Source organism: Agelaius tricolor, unplaced genomic scaffold, assembly GCF_023055355.1.
Source record: "Agelaius tricolor isolate 1412-34295 unplaced genomic scaffold, bAgeTri1.0.p SCAF_19, whole genome shotgun sequence".
Classification (NCBI taxonomy): domain Eukaryota; kingdom Metazoa; phylum Chordata; class Aves; order Passeriformes; family Icteridae; genus Agelaius; species Agelaius tricolor.
The window spans coordinates 8,031,532-8,051,384 of NW_027269279.1; the positions used below are offsets into that span (position 1 = coordinate 8,031,532).

Consider the following 19,853-nt stretch of genomic DNA (forward strand, 5'->3'; position numbering starts at 1 on the left):
GTTTTGGGGGTTGGTTTGTTTTCTTAATGCTTGTTGGGCTTTTATGCAAGTTTACTGCTTTTAGCAGAATATATCAATTGCTCTGCTCCAGTCATTGGTTACTAATGAAAATGATTCAATATATTTCATTTATACCCAGCTGAGTTGTGCACATAGAAAGGGTGGCTTGGAAGCAAATTCACACAGAATTCCCCTTTGCTTTGCTCATTTTGTGCTGATGCTTTCCCTGTGATCTGCTGCTGTTTTCTGTCTGGTGGCCTGGCTGTTTTGCAGGATGCGCCACACGTCATGGAGCCATTGTGTGATTCCATTTCCATCAGCAGCACTCCCCTCTGAGCACACAGCTGCAGGCTTTACCTCCTGCAGTTGTCACTGTCTGCTCCTACCCTGCTTTCAGTCAAAGTTGGGAGATCCTCACTTCTTCCAGGAGCCACTGCAGCTGGGACATGTTGGGGTTTTTAAACAGAATGTTGTTTTAGATAAAAACAACTTGTCTGTACATGTAACTCCCCTTTCAGTTTGTTTAAATGTACATGTGTGGACTTCTCTATGATGCCAGCCTTCTGTGGAGTCTTCTCCAAGATGCTACAAAACTTGCTTTGTCATTTAGGTCCTGCCAAATTCCCTGCTCCCACCAACATCCCTGGGCAGTACAATTATTGTCTGCTGAGAACCACATCTGGTTTATAAAAGTGGATAAAAAGCAGCTAAATATTTTAAAAGGCATGCCAATAAATATCAAATAATGAATTGTGTCTGTAAGATCAAGTTTTGAAACTTTGCTGGCAAACCTGCAATGTTTTACCAGGAGGTGTGTGATAGGTTTGGGATATCTGAGCATGGTGATCTGTGCTGGTTCCTTCCTAGTGAAGTCTGTGCTTCCAAAGTGTAGCTGTGAATTACAGCAGGAAGCTGCTGTTTGAGGTTTGTGGGGTTTTGGTTTGATTTTTTTTTTCCTTAGAGAGAAGTATAATATTGTGGGGGGATAGAATGTGAGAAAATGAAGATAGTGCAGAAGGTAATCTCACCCCTGAGGAGCTGCAGCTGTACTAATTACCAAAGATTAGGAACAGGCCTGCCCTTAACAGGCCACAACTCTGTCCAGTGAGGGTGAGTGCTATAAAAGAGTGGGTTAGCTGGGTGAGGAGAGAGCTGCAGTTTTTTGGCTGTGCTGTGGGGAAGAAGGGGTCAGTGCTGTGAGGAGCTGCCTATGAGAAATCACCAAGAAGGTATGGAACTTTTGCAATAAGATGACAATATAATATTTCTGATCAACATCTGAGTTATATGTGCCTTAGTGGCCTGTGTCATGCTGAAATACTGATAAAACTGTTTGAAAGACAGGCAGAAAGGTCAAGAATGTGTTCTTACATAGGTCTGAAGTCAGTTGCTCAGCCTTAGCTTGCCAGACTGATCAGGAGATAACCCAGAGCCTCAAGGGACGAGCACCCCAGATTAGCCCAGAATGCCAGAGCATTGTTATCCTGTCTGTCCTTCTTGTACTGGCTTGAATCACCCAAAGGTCTCTCATTATGACAGGATAAGCAGCCAAACCGAGGACAAAGATGGAGACTCTGATAACGCGGTCAGCGAGCTGCCTCCCGCTCTGCAGGACGCGTCCCCTGACAGAAGGCGCTCGTCCTCGGACACGTCTCGCTCCGCTTACAGCCTCACGCGCCGCATCTCGAGTAAGGGCTCCTCCTTCCACCAGCAATGCAATTCTCCTGGGGCAGGAAACCAAACTGCACTGCTTGCTGTCCTGTCTCTTGGACAGGGAACCAAGTCAGGTGGAAGGCACATTGGTTAAAAACTCATCCTGTTTTGCAGGAGTGCAGGGGAAGGGGCCAGCCCTGTTTTTCTTGATGAAGAATGAGCACGGTTATTGCATGTGCAGATGGACGGGGAGGGAGGAGTGCAGGCCAGCTCGTGCTTCAGCCTGGCTGTTAATTGTGGGCAGGAAAAGGGGGAGGAAAACCCAACTGTGGAGCCTGTGCACACACACAGAATAGGAGCACCCAAAGCTGATGAGCACCTGTAATTGCTTTAGTTAATTGTGGGTAGGGCAAGGGGGAAAACCCCACTGTGGAGCCTGTGCTGGCACTGCACACACACAGAATAAGAGCACCCAAAGCTGGTGTGCACCTGTATTTTCTTCAGTGGACTTCCTAACAATCACATTTGTGTGTTTCTCTCATTCAGGTCTGGAGTCAAGGAGGCCAAGTTCTCCACTAATTGACATCAAACCCATTGAGTTTGGAATAATTGGAGCTAAGAAAGAAATAGTTCAGCCAACTATCCTGCGAAAAACCTACACCCCAGATGACTATTTTAGAAAATTTGAACCAAGGCTGTACTCTCTTGACTCAAATAGTGATGACATGGACTCCTTGACAGATGAGGAGATCTTGTCCAAGTACCAGCTGGGCATGCTGCATTTTAGCACACAGTATGATCTGCTGCATAATTACCTAATAGTGAGAGTCATTGAGGCTAAAGATCTGCCTCCTCCAATTTCTTATGATGGTTCAAGGCAAGACATGGCTCACTCCAACCCCTATGTGAAGATCTGCCTCCTTCCTGACCAGAAGAACTCCAAGCAGACCGGAGTGAAGCGCAAAACGCAGAACCCGGTGTTTGAGGAGAGGTACACATTTGAAATCCCCTTTTTAGAAGCCCAGAGAAGAACTCTGCTTTTAACTGTAGTGGATTTTGACAAATTCTCACGCCATTGTGTTATTGGCAAAGTGTCAATGCCCTTGAGCGATGTCGACCTTGTGAAAGGTGGACACTGGTGGAAAGCCCTTGTGCCTAGTTCTCAGGTAACAGAATTTATCAGATTATTGCCACAGTTCTTCTTGCTGTTTTGGGGGTTTTTGTGTGTGTGTGTGGTTCCTTTGCCTGTTGGCAAGGAATGCTGTTTCTAATTAGTAATTGTCATCTTGTTAACACAGCATCTGCTGGGTTGGGATTATGTGGGCCTGTGACTGGTTTTATAACTCACAGTGTGAGGGAGAGGAGCTGTCTTTATAGTCATGAGCAAAGATCCTGTGTCAGCTTACACGAGAACAACTCAAGGCTGCTCTGGAAGTCTGCACCTTTGGGCAGGTGTTTCTTGTGACCTGCAGCCCTTCTCAGGAATGCTGTGACCCTGTCCCACCCAGGTCATTCCTGTGCTCTGAGAGAGAACCACTGGTGCCAGTTCAGTAATGATTTGATTCAATAAAACATGTGGAAGATGAAATCTACCCAGACCTGTGGTATAATGCATTAGCAACAATCTGCAAAGGAATGGTAGATTTGTTTTCATTGGATCCCTGAAGGAACGAAATTTGCCATAAATATTTGTCTGCTGCAAGTGGGGTGTTGTGTGCATTTTGGGCCTTTCAGCCACTCAGTGGGATGGGCGGAGGAGATCAGAGGGTCTGTGTGCTTCCACCTCTGTTCTCAGGAAGGATCTGAGCTTCCCAGCCAGGAATGATGGTTCCCTACCAAATTTGCCACCAGTGGCATCACCCACACAGCTGAGGTACTGAACCCTGTGAAAAACCAAGGGGAGACCATAGTATGAACAGCATCTCAAGTGTTTTACTAAGGACAGGAAGATTGGTGTAACTACCCTGCCTCTCCCAATTTCTTCCCAGCTCACAAATTGCAATTTCCAAGGAGTCCTTGCTGAATTAAACCCTGTTGGATGGTTCACTTTTTCTTTGATTTTTAGGTGCTCACAGAAGAGTGCTATAGCCAGAGATACTGGATGAAATGAGCAGTAAATCATTGGCCTCACTGCTGTTTTACATTGTGGGTTCAAGAGTCTGATTTGGAGTGGAAATTTCTGATCAGACACTCGTGGAAGGGGAATACCCCAAGCAGTGTTTGGAAGTGAAGCCAGCTGGGGCTGGAGAGGGGCTGGGAGCACTTTCCTCTCTTGCTCAGACCTGCTGCACTCTACAGAGGGGAGGAGGATCAGGGCTCCAGGGAACTGCAGGAGAGCCAGCTGGATTTCCTGGGACAGCAGTGTTGTGGGATTGGCCTCAACAATGCTCAGGCAAGAAAGGAAGGTTTTGCAAGTTGTGCACAAGTCAAAATCATGGGGTCCCTGAATGTGTGTTTTATGTAGGGCATGTCTTTGCATCCCATTGCCCTCCTGTGAGTCCCACCATGCAGTTTTGCTTCTCCCCCTGCTCCCTACTTTTGCATGATAAATGCTTTTCTGTATTTTGCATCTCTTTATGAGTAACATGGACTCATTCCACAGCTAATACAGACCTTGATTAGCAAAGATCATCTCTGCCTTCATGTGCCAAGCTCGGAGCCAGCTCTTCCTTTCCTCTCTCCAAAGTTTCATTGAAAGCTGCTGCTGTTTTCAGCAGTGCTGTCTGCTTCACCAGCATTCAAGATAAATTATTTATGCAGAAGTTGGCATTTCTGATATTTATAAAAGGAAAGTGAAAGACAAAACTCCATTTGAATGCACAGGCTTAAAAGCCTTTTGCATTTATCCCCTTGCTATCATATGGAAGAACTTGGGCAAAAATTCCTCCACACTTTGATCAGTAAAGTGGTCCTTTCATACCTTTTTGCTGGTTTTACCTCAGCTGGCAGACTGCCACTGTAAAGGGATCCACAGTGCTTATACAGGACATCCAGGGATGATGTTTGGCATCATCTTCCCATATTTTCTCAATGATAAAATTTTTAAAGTTCCTTGAGTAAAGCATATTTCATCCTAGTGGTGATTAAATTAATTGATCAAAGGGTTGAGATAAATCTTGGAAGAAGTAAAACAAAGCTTATTGCTTTTAAAAATACATTTTTATGTCTTTCAGTAACAGTGATGTTTGTGCTAGAAATTTCTGAGGGATTTTTTAATACTAGTTGGAACCTTCTGCCTGTGGAATGATAGATTTGACGTGTTGACATTTTTTTTATACTTCTCACTTTTTTGCTTGATTAGCTGAAGGGACAGACAGCCCTTATCAGTTTCTTGTTGGATTGAACCTGAGCCTGCTGAAGTGTGCTTTGTGTTGAGAGATTCTGATAGGCAGGGACAGAAATAAACATCTACGTGCAGTTGCATTTTATTTGGCAGAAGGCATCCTTGGATCCTGGAGAGCACCACAAACAAACCACTGTGGTGCAGTTCTGGTCTTTAGTCAGGAACATTTGCCAGTCTGGGGCTGTGACACAGAGCAGCAGCTGGCAGCACCCCCACAGGAGAAAAGGCTGAAGCAGGTGCTTGGAAAAGCAGTGAACAGGAGGGAGAGAAACACAGACAGTCATAGATGTGATATGTGAAGATGAAAGACACAAAATACGTGAATTTTGTTGTTTTTTTTTTTTATAGAATTTATAGACAGAAACATCATGAGCTGGAGAGAGATGGAGGAAAGTGAATCCAGATGGCAGGAGCTGTGGAGAAGTTTTCTCTCCATCCTGGTGGGAGTGGGAGAGTGGCAGGCACTGTGAAAGAGCAGAGAAAGTGGCCAAGTGACACGAGCTAAGATGAACATCAGCTTTGCACTTGCTGGCTCCACCTGGAAGCCCTTGACACAGAGTGTGCTGATAAAGGCAGGTGCCAGCTCCTTGTCCCACCATCACACTGAGCTCCCTCATCCCAGAGCTGGAAGCTGCCTTAGCACAGGGCTGTGCCAGCATCTGTGGGCTGCAAAAGCTGGGGTAAGCCAGGAATCTTGTGGTGCATGCAGTGTCAGCAGGGACAGTGAGCTTCCCCCAGGTGGGGCACAGTCCAGCTTCTGCAGCCAACAACTCTTGGCTCCTCTGGGAGCTGGACCAAGGTCAGCTCCTGAGGCCTGTGGATGGGATGAACAGCTCCTCGCTGTTGGAGGAGTATCTCCATCACCAGCTCATGGAGCTGCAGTGAGTGACAAGCAGGGCATTTCCTTGGTGTGAGGAGGTGCTGAGCAGCACTGTCCTGCAGTGGCTGCCCAGAGAACCCAAGAGCAGCTGAGCTGTCCCCTCAGCCTGAGGGGCCAGAGCCACAAACTGCTGGGTGCCAAGCCCTGGGCAGGAGGCTGTGCCTGCACAGAAACACTTTCTGAGCTTGGGTCCGTGTTTGGTGTTTAGCAGGATTGTGGCATTCACGTTCCCCGAAAAATCCCTTTGCCCAGGATTTTTCTCCTGGGAAGCTGAGAAGCCTCAGAAAAGGGAAATAACGGTTATTTCATTTGCTTCTCCCGTGTCTTGCTCATGCAGAATGTGTTTGGAGATTGTTTACCCATAGGTGATTGTTTCATTGGATTCTGGTGTGAGTTGCTTGACTCAATGGCCAATCAGGGCCAAGCTGTGTCAGGACTCTGGAGAGAGTCACAAGTTTCCACTATTATCTTTTTAGCATTCTGTAAGTATCCTTTCTGTGTTCTTCAGTATAGTATAGTTTAGTATCCTTTAATATAATATCATAAAACATAAATTAGCCTTCTGAGAACAGGGAGTCAGGTTCATCATTCCTCCCTTCATCTGGGGGCAACCCAAATACAACAGGGGATTGAGCCCAAAGCAGAGGCATGGGGGAGCTGCCTGATGCATCAGCAGAGCCAGCAGCTAAGCAGAAGGACTTCTTGTGGAAAATGTCAGTGCAGGTATTGCCAAATCCTTTATCCTTGGTAGTTCTGGGAGGTTTTCTCTTGCAGGGTAATTATTGCTTTTCTAAAACGCAGTAGCTGCTCATGGAAAGGCTCTTGAGTCCAGTCCCCATAGGAACACTCTGCACTCCTTAAATATCCCCTGAAATGTGTGTGGCTTTGCTTAATTGCCATGAATGAAGTTGGCAGGCCTCGCTGAGCTGGGCTCACATTCGCATTTTTTGCCGCTGAAATGAATTCTGAAGCACATGTTCAGGACCCCAAGTTTTATTGACATATGATTCATTTCTCTTTTGGCAGATTTGAGTGGGCAGGAATAAATGTTTTAGACCAGCAGTAGTGAGAGCTTGGAGATCATTCTGCAAAAGGAAAAAAAAAAAAGGCCTCGTTATGGTGGGAAAATAGCATGAAGTTCCTTCTTCCCTCAAATTAAGCCATTTTTGTAGTAGAGAGAGTGCGTGTTGGACTTGCTTTTTTAACTTCATACTATGAGTGCACTGGAATGACCTGTCAGTTCTGATGTTCAGGATGGTATAAGGTGGTTGCATGGGGCCAGGTTAGCTCATCAGCTGGATGGTGAAATCACCCTGGCAGAGGGCAGGATACCCCCACTCTGCAGGTCACTGGAGTTAGGTCACTGTGATGGATGCTTATCCATCATGATAACAACATTTTTAGCTTTTAACCTGTGGTTTGTTTTAATATTTTGGCCTGTGTTGCTCTATCTTCTTTTATTTCACTCTGTATGTTTGTTTTTCCTTGGTTCCATTTCAGTGGAAATGGAACTTTTTTCCCCTTTCCTTTTTGAGTCTGTAAAGCTCCAGCATTGAAAAATTTTTCTTCTTAACTGTTCTCCCTTTATCCTTATTTGTATTCCTGGTCACCTCACCCTTTCCCCTCAGTGCTGTTCACTCCTTGCCCTTCCTGCAGAGAGCTGGGCTGCTGGGGGTGCATTTGTGGAGGAGGAACAGAGAGGAGAGGCTGGTGGGGTCCAGGAGCAGGGCCTCTCCATTGCATACCTTCTTCCCAAAGCTTTTTGCACAATAGAGGCTTTCTCATGGCAAAGACAATTTGGCTTTAGAAGGGATTTTGTGACTCTCTTCATCCTACGTCCAGTTGGTGCCAGTTATGTAGGAAACACTGCTCCTATTCATTGGTAAGTATATTTTTTTTTCTCAGGTTCTGGTCCTTAATAGCTCAACCTTCCCCAAACAATGGCTGTGTCACAGGATGCTGTAGAAAACCTGTTAGAGCAAACTGTTCTAAACCATCGGTTTCCTAATGTGCCTGGAGGTACCAACACAGATCACCTTGAGGAGGAAAATCAATCTGAAACTTCATTAGGAGCAATGCATGGATGTCAGTGCTGATGCAATGTGCTCTGGTCCTGTTGGGAAGGGTTTCAGCTGCAGAATTTTGCTGGTGGTGTAGCAATGCACAAGGAACAGTCTGGGGGGCTGTGAGCAAGGAATTGCCTGGTCCAAACAAGATGTGCATTAATTAAAAGCTCATCTTCCTTTGGGGGAGCCTCTTTGTGTTTCATAGATGACAGAAAAGAACAGAAAAAATTCTGGTTCAAAACTTCTGGGTTCAGCCCAGGCAGTAACTGGAGAAGGTTCTGGATCACAGGCGAGCCTGAGGCTCCAAATCCAACCTGGCAGTGTAATACAGCCAGGAGTGAAATGTTAATCAGAGCTTCAGGAGAGTCTCAGACATCCCAGACTTGGTGTCACTCCGGCATCTCATCAAACAGGAAATTGCTTTTCCAGGGTCATCTGGGCTCTCGGCACGAACCCGCTCGTCATCAGCATAATAATGGCAGCTGAAATGATGCCTTAGCAGAGAGGGGCACCTCTGCACAGCAGAACACTCAAGGCAAAACCAACAGCTCTGTAGTTTCCTGATGGAGAGACCTGGGAAACGCAAAATACAGGCCCTTCCTTGCCCTGGGGTGAGCAGTGTGCCCATGGCAGCTCTTGTGCATGGATCCATCCTCATCTCAGCTCAGCCCCTGCAGGAGCTGGAGCTCTGGGGGGCAGAACAAGGGTGGTGATGTTCTGTGTGCCCATGGATGTCCCTGAGCATGGGCTGGGCTCTGGCAGCAAGGAGTGTTCCCAAGCTGGGTGACAAGGCTGTCACAGCACCACAGGGAGCCATGGCATTGTTGGGAAAGGCACAGGGAGCTGGAGCCTCCTGCTCCTTGGAGCACCCTGGAATCCTCTGCTTGGTCGCCAATCACAGCAGTGGCTGGAGCATGGGGCAGGGCCGGGCACGGTGGGGACAGTGCCACCCTTGGTGGCAGCAGCCATGGGTTCCCTCTCCTGTGGCTGACATCCCCCACAGCAGCCATGGGTTCCCTCTCCTGTGGCTGACATCCCCCAGGCCCCAGGGCAGCATTTGGAGCTCATTTCCCAGATCTTGTGGCTGGGCTGGAAGTAATGCATTTATAACAGCAGAGGCATTGGCTGCTGGCACTGAGAGCCTGGGAAAGGCTGAGTCACCTGCCTGGGGAGGGGAGCTCTCTGGAATCTGGACTTCATTTTGGAGACCCCCTTTTGCTGCTGCTGCTGCTCCTCCCTGCTGGCTCTGAGCTCACCCATCCTGCCCTGGCCTTTGGGCAGGGGCTCTGTGTTCCTCCCCTCAAAATAATTAACACAAATGTGGGCACTCTTGGAGAGCATCAGAAGGTGCTGTTGAGATTTGTGAGATGAGGTTTGATCTGAGACTGATTGAAGCTGCTCATAGTCTGCCTGCTGTCTTTGGTGGATCACAGAAGATAGCATTTTATATCTCTCCTTATTCAAATTTAAGCCTAGATAGCCAAAAGGATTTTTCTAGAGGTGCTGAAATCCCTGTTAGGTTAGGTCCTACAGAAAATTAGTTCCTACCCTTAGCTGTGCAAGGCTGGCTGGGTTGGGCAGCAGTGTGATGGTTACACTGAGGGGCTCCTTCCATCATCTCTGCAGGGCTGATGGGACGTGGTTCTCCTGCCAGTGCCCAGGTGGGTGCTGCAGACCCAGCCTGGCACTGTCAGTGTACATCATCAGGCTTTTTTTAAAATAAATGGATCAGAAATGCAAATGAATTGGAAGCAGGGAGATCTGCCTTCCCTTCCTGAGCTCCATGGCTCCTCTCTGGCCCAGGGAAACGCCTCATTTCTGCAGCTCTTGGATAAGGTCAACAGGTTCCATCAATGGACAGCTCCACAAGTAATTATCCCAAATCTAAATGCAGATTTTCAGTGCTCTAAGCCTGAGGTGACTGGAAAGGTCCTCCACCACTGCCCCATGCCAGCCTGCCACCTGGCTGTGCCAGCAGTTTGGTATTTGCAGCTGGAGCTGTTTGTCTCTCCCCAGCAGGTGATAAAATCACTGAGCACTTTCCTCATTTGCACTTCCAAATGCACCTGAATTTCTAGGAATTTAAGCCTGAATGGAACCTGACCAGCAGTGAATGCAAGCAGGACTGGGTCTGATAAAAATGTTGATTATGTGTTATAAAAGATAAGCTGGGGTGAAGGGCTGCCTCGTGTGGCTCCTGTTGAGGGTGGTGGTGTGGGCACTGTGATGCTTCCATCCTGTCCTGGTAATAGGATTAAAAATCACTGGCTGTTCCTGATGATAAACATGTCTGCAGGCTGTTCCAGCCACAGGCCTGAGAGGAGCATTTTTGGGCAAAATCAAATGAGAGATGACAGTTTAAATCAATTGGATGGTGTTAAAACCACTTGGGAAGTGAAACTCTTGGATCCTTGTGTTGTGCCACCCCAGGGCACCAGGGTGTATGTGGGTATGTGAGTACTCTGTGTGTATTGGGTCAGGTGTGTGTTGGGGAGTGGCTTTTTGATGGAAAGAACTTAAACCATCATTTATTGGCCCAGCACTGTGCTGTGGGAGCTGGCCCAGGCTGAGGGAGGAGAGGTTCCTTCTGGGTGAGGCAGGAATCATGTAGCAACAAAAGAAAATGCACGTGGTAAATGTGGGTGTGGGTGCTGTGCAGGCACAATGTGACCCTCAAGGTGCTGTGACAAAGGGAATTTGAGTTAAGAAATCAGATGCTTTTCCTGGCTGTGTTTCCCAGCCTCAGTTTCCCTGTTTGCCTCTGTGCTGGCCCACCCAATGCTCCTGGTTCTTTGGGTCAGTTCAGGCTGTGGCTGTTCTGAGAACCTTTTACTTTACTGTCTACCCACAGTTTCTGGTTTCTGTAATCTAATATTTGGGGCATCAGTAAAGACATTTAAGCCTTTTGTTATGATTGCAAAACTGCTGCAGCTCCTTTTCCTCTTGGGATGGGCTCTGACACCAGACCTGGGTTGGTTTTGGACTGTTTGGGATGAAGCACCAGCTCTGCAGTCCTGCATGGCCCTGGCACTGGGCAGTTGGATCAATCCCTGCCTGCTGTGTTCCCAGCCTCCAGAGTGTTTCAGTGTGGGCATCCTGCATCTGACAGGAGGAGCCTCTCAGAGACAGGTCATGGCAAGGGGCAGAGGTTATTTTAAACCCTCACATCTGAGGAGCAGTGATGTGAGCTCTCCAGCTCTTTAGTTTTAAGCATCCTTAAGGAAAAGGAGAAGGAATGATGGCAGAAGAGCAGTGTGGCTGTGCTGCTGTGGCCATGGGGCAGGCAGGGAGCAGCAAGGGCACAGCCAGGCTGGGCCAAGGGGATCTCAGCTGTCACCCAGGACTGCTTTAACCACTGCAGTTCTGAACTCCCCAGGTGCCTGCTGTGGCCATGGGGGCTGGGGAGGAAAGAGAATGTCTCCTCTAGTGGGGCTGTGTTCTGCACCTTGGTAAGATCAGAACTGCCTGGAAGCATTAAAAATGGAGTAGGTAGAAGCTGCTGACCTTGTGCCCCTGCCTCCTTCTAGGCTCTCTTTGCCTGGCTGCTGGGGAGCTGGTGAAGGATTGGTGGTTAGAGGAAGATCTCCTTTTGGGGATAGTTCCTTTCTTGTTTCCACTTAGCACAAGGTACCAACAGATGGTTCTTGGTTGCAGTTCAGAGCATGACTAAAATTCATTTTTCAGGCACTTAGACAAATGAGATTTATTTAATTTCTCTCCCTTCTCTTCCCCTCTGAGTTCTGTTCTAAATCTTCACATTCTCTTTTCCCTGCAGAATGAAGTGGAGCTGGGAGAGCTGCTATTGTCACTGAACTACCTACCAAGTGCAGGAAGGCTGAACGTGGACATCATTAGAGCAAAACAGCTTCTTCAGACAGACATGAGCCAAGGTTCAGGTAAAGGGCAGTGATTTCTCACATTACTCATGCTCAGATTATATGTGCCTTTAAAGCAGATCAGTGAGGCTGCAGTTTGTGGGGGACCCAGGGGGATTTGATGCTCAGTTCCTGTTAATACAAGGCTCTGGATGTCCCTCTTGTATGTATAGACAACAATAATGGAAGTATTTGGAACACTTACTCTGGGGTACAGTGGAGGGCTTGCCAAATTTAAAGTAAAGGCAGAGGTGAGGAGCCAGGAGCTTTGATCCCCCTGTGCTGTGTGAGGCAGCCCCTGGGCACTGCTGGCCCTGGCCACTCTGCCTGGAGCTGCTTTGTGCCTCTGTCCTCAGGTGGTCTTCCCACATTCCTGCCCCAGCCTCTGCTGCTGCCAGAATCTTGGCATTTCCCAAAAAGAACAGCATGTCAAGGCTGACATTAGCTGTGGTTTTGGCAGGGACTGTTTTTAATCTGGCTGCCTGATTTTGTGCCCACTGCAGTCTCTGTTAGCAGCGTGAGGCACAAGTCCCAGCCCTTTGCAAAGGCCATTTCCCAGCTCAGTCCATCCCTGTGGTGCCCAGCCCTTGTGAGCAGGGCTGCTGACTCATGATCCCCATAACACAGGGCCTGTGCTTTGTGCTCTTTGCCAGATCCCTTCGTGAAAATTCAGCTTGTTCACGGATTAAAGCTAACAAAAACCAAGAAGACCTCCTGCATGCGGGGCACGATAGATCCCTTCTACAACGAGTCCTTCAGCTTCAAGGTTCCACAGGAGGAGCTGGAGAATGCCAGCCTGGTGTTCACAGGTCAGTGTGGTGCTGGTGGCAGCAGCTGTGGGTGTGCAGGGCACTGCCTGTCCACCCTGGGGAGGTTAATGAGCACTCTGCCCTCGGCAGGAGCTGTGCCCAGCACTGCCAGCCTGGCTGGGAGTTGGTCCTGGGCTTGATTGGAAATGGGCAGAGGAAGAGGAGGAGCATTAGCTGCCCTTCTCAGAGGCACCCAGCCTGGGCATAGAGTCAAACCTGAGGAGAATGAGAGGACAGCAGTGAACAATCACAGAGCCCAGGCACTGGCAAAGTACCTTGTGGTACTTGCTGTGATTTGCTGGTGAGAGGGGCACCTACAGGTGCTCCACAGTGACCTCAGCTCTTCTGTGAGCAGGGCTTGCTCATGCCTTTGCTTCTAAAGGGTGGCACTCTGTGCCAAGCCCTGCATAGCACAGCTGAGATGGACCCAGGCACAGACCCTGGGGCCACAAGCAGGCTCAGAGCTGACCTCAGCTTTGTCAGCACTGGAGGTGCTGGCTGGGATAGGAATTTCTGTTTTTAAGCAGTTTCTGGGTCTCCTGTATTTGCTCTCAAGGCATGAAGACAGGCAGGAGAGCCTTGGTGCTGGGAGCAGCAGTGGCAGAGCACCCTGGCTGTCCTGGGCCAGGGCCCTGCTGAGGCTGGTGGCATTCTCTGCCTTTTCCCACCCTGAAAGCCTTGAGCAGGGCTGCAGGGAGCCCTCTGAAGGGTGGGGTTCCCTCCCCTGCCATGGCTGCTGCCCCTTTGGAGCTCAGGCACCCCCAGGAGCGGGCTCAGACCTTCTGGCCCCCTGCAGGATCAGAGGGGCTGGCTGGTGGGCCCCACACTCTTCTGCCACATCGGGCTCTCGTGCTTCACAAACACTTCTTTCGACAACTTTCCATCATTTCTTTTGCTGAAAAGAATCTGCTTCTGAAAGGATGTGTTTTGAAGTATTTTTTAATTTTACTTTTTACATGGAAGATGCAGGTGTCAAAGCTGGTTCAAGGAGACTTATTCCAACCCATCAATTTGTTTTCAAACATGTTATAACAAAGAGTGATGCTGATTAGCAGCTTAAATGTTGCCCTTCACGCTCAGAAATTTCCTCAGCAAAACACCTGTAATTAATCACTGCTTTGCATGCATGTCAGCCTGCCTGCTCCTTGCATGTGCAGGGATGGGTTTGTTCCTGGAGCTCCCATCAGGTGCTCTTGTGACAGGCCTGAATCACCCCCTCTCTGCTTTCCCCTTTGCCTGCTGGCAGCAGAACAGGCCAAGAGAGCAGAGCTGTGCCCTTGGGAGGGCGAGGGGAGCAGTGCTGCTCAGCACAGTGGATGAAGCCAGGATTGATGGTGGATCTCTGGCTGTTTTTCCCTGTGCAGAGGGGTGTATTCTCAGGGAGCCAATGGGAACCTGGCTGATTCATCACCCTGTGTCACACAGGCACTGAGCCTCTGAGTGGGGCTTCATTTTCTGAGTGACATATTGCTTGCTGTGAGTTTGCAATAAATAATCCCAGGCCAGAAATGTCCCCAGCAGCTCCACAGCTGGGAAGGAACATGCAGAGCTTTGGGAGGACCAGTGTGTCAGAGACGTATTTTATGAAAAATCCTTTTGCTGGGATCTTTTTCTCCTGAGAAGCTGAGAAGCTTCAGCTCCTCCATGTTTTGCTGCTTTGGAATGTGATTGGAGAATTGTTTACCCAGCAGGTGAAATTGTTTTTGTTTGATGACCAATGACAGCCACCTGTGTCGAGGCTGTGAGCAGTCACAAGATTTTATCATCATTCCTTTCTATTCCTTGCTACCCTTCTGATGATTTCCTTTCTTCTGTTCTTTAGTATAGTTTTAATATATCATTTCCTTTTAATATAATATATACAATAAAATAATAAATCAGCCTTCTGAAGCATGGAGTCAAGATTCTCCTCTCTGCCCTTGTCCTGGGACCCCTGTGAACACCACCACACCAGTGAGGGGCAGGGTGGGCATGGCCCTGCCTGGGCTGGGGCTTCTGCAGTGCCCAGGGCACTCAGGTGTGAGGTGTGGGGTTGGTGTGGCCAACAGAGAGCTGGAGCCAGGGGTGCTGGTCATGTTTTTGTGACCCAGCCTTCTGCAGGGTCTGTCACAGGGACCTCTGATCAGGGGCCATGGTGGTGGTGAGGGTGCAGAGCCACATTCAGTGTCCATCCTAGTGACAGACTGGCTCCTGATGGTGGTGGGGTGTGGCCCCAGTTTATTGCTGTGTGCATCTGTGGGGTTCTGCTGGATGAGTTTCTGAAGGTCTGGGAAGGGAATTGTGGTGCTCCCCACAGAGCCCCTTCTTGGCACCTTACAGTATTATTCAGCTTAAGGGCTCGTGAGGGGCTTTGGGATCCTCTGTTAAAAGATAATCAGGAACAAATGTTTGGCAGTATGGGTATCTTGCAATGTGAGATCTCTATTTTGCACCTCTGCATAGCAGGGGGGTAGTTTTGTTTTGTTTTTTTTTTTTTTTTTAACTTAGGTGCTTTGGGGTTCTTTTTTGCTGCAGTGGTGGTTCTTTCTGTTGTGTGTTTTGTTTGGAATTGTTTCTTATTTATTTTCTCTTCTAATCCACATCTCTAGTCCATTAGGTCAGTTAATTAAATTTGCTGTTGAGTCAAAGTCCAATTGAAAAGCAAAATAATCCTGCTTGAAGGGTGGGTGATGATGCTTTGGATGGAGAGAGAGAGCTGTAAAAGCAGCCATGGGAGCCAGAAGTGAGTATGTCTTCAATAATTTAAAAGAACCTTTATTGTGGCTTTGTATTTTGGACCCAGTCTGCAGCTGTCTTTACATTGGCTTGGCTTCATGGAAAGCCCTGGAACCCTGCCAGTTCCCATCAGCTGGGGCTCCTGGCTCCCCTGGGGCTGGTCCCCACTGCAGAGCAAGGCACCATCCACACAAAGGAAGATGAATTTTGTTTCCCCCCCTGTGTGTTTATCTCCTGTGCATCTTGGATCAAGCTGTGTTCAGTCTGGTGTGGATTTCTCCACCCTCTGCTGTGAGTTACCAAGGGTTGTGTGTGCAGACAGTGGTAAAGCACCATCCCTGCTCTCTAGTGGTGCTCTGCAGAGCTGGACTCCACACCAAGCTCAGGGCTGAAGCACAGCTGGGTTTGGAGAGGGGCTCTGGTGCTCCAAGATGATGTGCCCAGGAAGAGCTCTGTGTTAGCCAGGATGGGAGGAGGGGCTGCTTGGGCTGGATCTTTGCTCTTTCCTCCTCCTTAGGCACTCAAGGATTCAATACTGTCAATTATTGGCATTTACAGACCAAAATGCTTCTCCTTCCACACTGGTGCAGGACACTTTGTCCCAGCTGTTCCTGCCTTCCCTCTGCTCCTTCCTCGGATGCTGCTGGAGCTGTCACTAACTCCCAGTCCCAGGCCAGTGCCCAAAATGAGGTGGGATGAGCTCTGGTGGAAATGTCCTCTCCAGGAAAAAGCATCCAGGGTCAGGATTGCTGCTGCAAGTATTGTCTGTTAACAGCTCCTCCCAAAAGAGGCTGAAACCAGGAAAGCCACTGGTACTCATTACTAGTCTGATGTCCTGACAAAAGACAAAAAAAAAAGAAAAAAGAGTGAGGCAACAACTGGTGGAGAGGATGTTTGATTTTCATTTACTTCATCAAACATGTTGTCTAGGTAATGAGCAGCCATTTACATATTGTAACAGAAATGCACTCTTTTGGGTGGTGCTTTTTTGCACTTTCTAGAGTTTTTCTGGCAACATGACACATATCCCCCATGTGCCATATTCTGTTTGAGTGCAGGCAAGTCATGGGCTCAGCTGCTGCAGGGAAATGGGGCAGGCTCTGAAAGGTGGGGTGTTCTCCTAAGCCTGTGAACAAACCTGGGAGCAAAGGTGTTACTGTGTCTGGTGGCAAGGGGAAGGTGGAGTTTGGCCCTGACAGCAGCACTGGCAGCTGCTGCCAAGATTATTTCCATGAAGGAGAAATGGTATTTGAGATGCAAGTGCAGCCTCTGTGCTAGATGGGCACCCAGAGACCCTGTGCTCTCCCCACTGAGGGATCTGGGGCTGTGCAGTGAATCTCAGTCTGTCAGAAAGCCTGGGCTGTGCAGCAGGGAGGCAGACCTGAAACCTGAGCCCTGTAGTATTTTGTTAATGATTATAATGTTGTTAATAACAATCATCAGTAATGCTGTTTGCACTGCAGTAAAGCCCAGATGGTCCAATAAAAACCAGCAGCACTCCAGGGCAAACTGTGTCTCAGTGACTCTTAGCATCTTCTCATCACTTACCATAAAAAAAGACACCCTTCAGCACTCACTGTGAGGGGATGTTTGTTTCCCCCGGGTCCTTGTGGTTGGCTGTGTGTCTTTCTCCATTTAAATAAGCTGTTGGAATGTTTGCATGGCAGGATCTTCAGGGCTTGTTATTAGCAGAGTCCCCAAAGAGGGAGAAATCATCTCCATGCTCTGGGTAGATCATCTCCATGCAATTGTAGAGGGAAAATCTGCTTTTCCTTCTGGCCTGGCTGGAAGGGCAGCCCTGGGGCTGATGGAGAGCAGCAGTGGGGCTCATCCCACTGCTCCATCCCTGTCTGGAAGGGGACTGTGGCTCCAGCAGGGCAGGATGCTCTGCCTGGGACAGAGGGAGGCAGGCTGGGCAGGGTGTGCTTGTTGGTGGAGAGATTGACCTCAAAATGTGTGTGACCTGCACTGGTGACATCTTCACAGTCGCTCCTGTCTGGGGGTGCAGCTCATGGGCACTCTGTATTCTGGTAGGATTTGTTATCTCCTCACTTTTCTATATGTTTCAAAGATTGGCAATGTCTCTGTTTTTTGTAAAGATTTAGGACTCTTTTTTCCATTTTATTTCTTTTTTTTTTTTTTGAGTATTTTTGTTCCTGAGAGCGTTGAGACTTTGCAGAGCTGTACCTGTGGTTTCAGTGGCTGCAGCAGAGGGGCCCTGGCAATGCTGTCAGCCACCACTGTGCCCCAAGGGCTGCAATGTGTGTCTTCAGATCCCTGGATAACTTTAATGCTTTATTCCAGGGCTCTAATTAACTTCCAGTTAATTAAAATAACAGATTGCTGTTCAATAGCAATATACCTGGTTTTTCTGTTGGCTCATTTGCAGTTGGCCTTTAGGAAAATATGGGGACCATTTAATGAAGTTTGTATTTTGAAAGGGGAAAAAAAGTAACTATTGGTGTGTAATGATAATGATGCAGTTCTGGGTATCGGGTTGCTTTCACTGAAATGTTTTCTCTTTGAAGCAATGCTGCCTGTTTCAGCAGGATGCAGAGCTAGTGGGGCTTTTCAGTGGTATTTTTTTAATTAACAGAATGATTTCCAAATGTCCCAATCAGCTGAGCAGAAATTTGATAAAGTTTTTGACCTGAGGCTTCTCCAGAAATGTATCTGAATTCTGATTTCCCTGGCTATGTGGAAGTGTGACCTGGAGATGCCAGCATCACCTCTGGCTGCAGTTTGCAGGGACGGAAACCACCATGTCTGGAGTCACCACACATCTGCAGTTTGACTTGCCCATTTCTCCTTTTTGCTCTTGCTTTTGCTTTCCCACATGAAAACCCAACAAACATTCAGGCACTTTGCACACAGATCTAGGGAAGAAATCTCTAATATATGAGTCAAATTAAGCTTTTTTTTTTTTTTCCATGCAGGAATGCAGGAGGAGGATTTAGTTTCTCTTTTGAAATACTATCATAACATCTCTTAGATGGAAGGATAATTAGACACCTCACTGCTAGAAAATTGTTTTTCATCATCTATTCGACACGTCTTTTGGAAGTATTGGACTGTCTGTATATCTCCCATATCTAGAGCTTAGAATCAAAATGTAATCCCTGACTAAACCTGTGTACTCCTATCTTAGCCAAAGGAGAAAAAATGGAAAAACCCCACTGATGTCAGCACTGTGTTTTCTGGGGATTGATACCTGTTTAACTTAGCTCAGAATTTGGCCTTTGTGTCTGTTGTTATAGAACACTCCATCCATTTATGCAGCAGCCACCATATGGTCCTTGCCCAGGTCTGGGGAGGGCAGTGAGCTCCTGGCTGGGGCCTCCTGCCCCCAGGCCTTGCTCCAGCTCTGGTGCCACACCAGGCGGCCCAGCAGGTCCTGGGAGGGGCTTGGAGAGATGCAGGGCAGGGGAGACCCCTGAGGCCCAGCAGAGCCTCTGCACAGTGCACACTGTGCATTTCCAGATGTACAAATCCCCTTTGGGAGAAGGGCCCCACTGCTCTCCATTTCAGTCCCTGTGTCCTTGCTCCATGGAGGTGCTGGTGGTCACCTGGAGCAGGGGACAGCAGAGGGGCAGTCAGAGATGCTGGTGGGGGCCTGCAGGCCCAGTCCTGTTTGGGGGCACTCAGGGAAGATGATCTGGGGTGAGTTTGGCTTTTTGCAGCAGACTGACTACTTTAACAAGGAGGAGTGAAATGCCATTAATCAGGGGAGAGCAACAAGATGCTGACCCTTCCTGACCCGGTCTGTTGCTTGCTTAGGAGGCAAAATTAGATTCATCAAGTCTCCTGACTTAGTTAATAAATGTACTGCATCTGATGTGGCAGAAACTGCCTGTCCTGGAGCTCTCTGGAATCTTTTGATAATCTTTTTCTCCTAAAGAAAGGAGCAAGCCCTCCTCTCTCCAGGCTGATGATAGGTGCTTGCTCCTTTTGCCAAGCCTCTTAATTTAAGCTGCGCCATGGCTCTGCTGCCCTCAGCCCTTCATCTTGTTTGGCTCACACTGCAGTGAAAGGAAAAAGGAATTGTTCAAACCTTTTGCAAGGCCATCATCTGCCTGTGTATCAAATGAAGAAAAGTCTGGGTGGCAGGAGCTGCTGTGGCAGCAGAGCAGTGTCTGCAAATGGAATGACTGTGCCTGGCCTGTGGCTGTCTCAGGAGATGGATGGTGGTGCAGGCAGAGGCTGCCTCTCCTGCATGGCTGTCCCTGCCTGTGTCTGCAGGTGCTGTGTGGCACTGGTGTTGTCAGGTGTGTAAATATGCTTTGTTGGATCTTGGCTCATAGTGCAGAGAATTAAGATGCAGTTTTAAAAAAAGGGGAACTGGAAGTGGCAAAAGCCAACCACAGACACTCCTTTTCAGTATCCTCTGGGCTGTTGCAATAGATGATTCCAGCCCATTATTCCAGTGTCTCCTGATGAGGCAATTTCATGAGGTGTCATCCCTGCTGCCCTTGAGCTCTCTGCAGGACACACTTGTGCATTCACACTTCCCCT

The 19,853-nt window shown here is 48.3% G+C and overlaps 1 protein-coding gene across 2 annotated transcripts in view; it reads left to right on the forward strand.

Moving 5' to 3' along the window:
- Nucleotides 1–19,853, forward strand: part of SYT17 (synaptotagmin 17) — a 34,894-nt gene that overhangs the window by 8,776 nt on the left and 6,265 nt on the right. For both annotated transcript variants that reach the window (XM_071444147.1, XM_071444146.1), the window contains exons 4-7: nucleotides 1,540–1,688; nucleotides 2,200–2,819; nucleotides 11,718–11,838; nucleotides 12,471–12,626. In XM_071444147.1, the coding sequence (XP_071300248.1) occupies nucleotides 1,540–1,688; nucleotides 2,200–2,819; nucleotides 11,718–11,838; nucleotides 12,471–12,626 (1,046 nt within the window). The remainder of the gene's footprint in view (nucleotides 1–1,539; nucleotides 1,689–2,199; nucleotides 2,820–11,717; nucleotides 11,839–12,470; nucleotides 12,627–19,853) is intronic.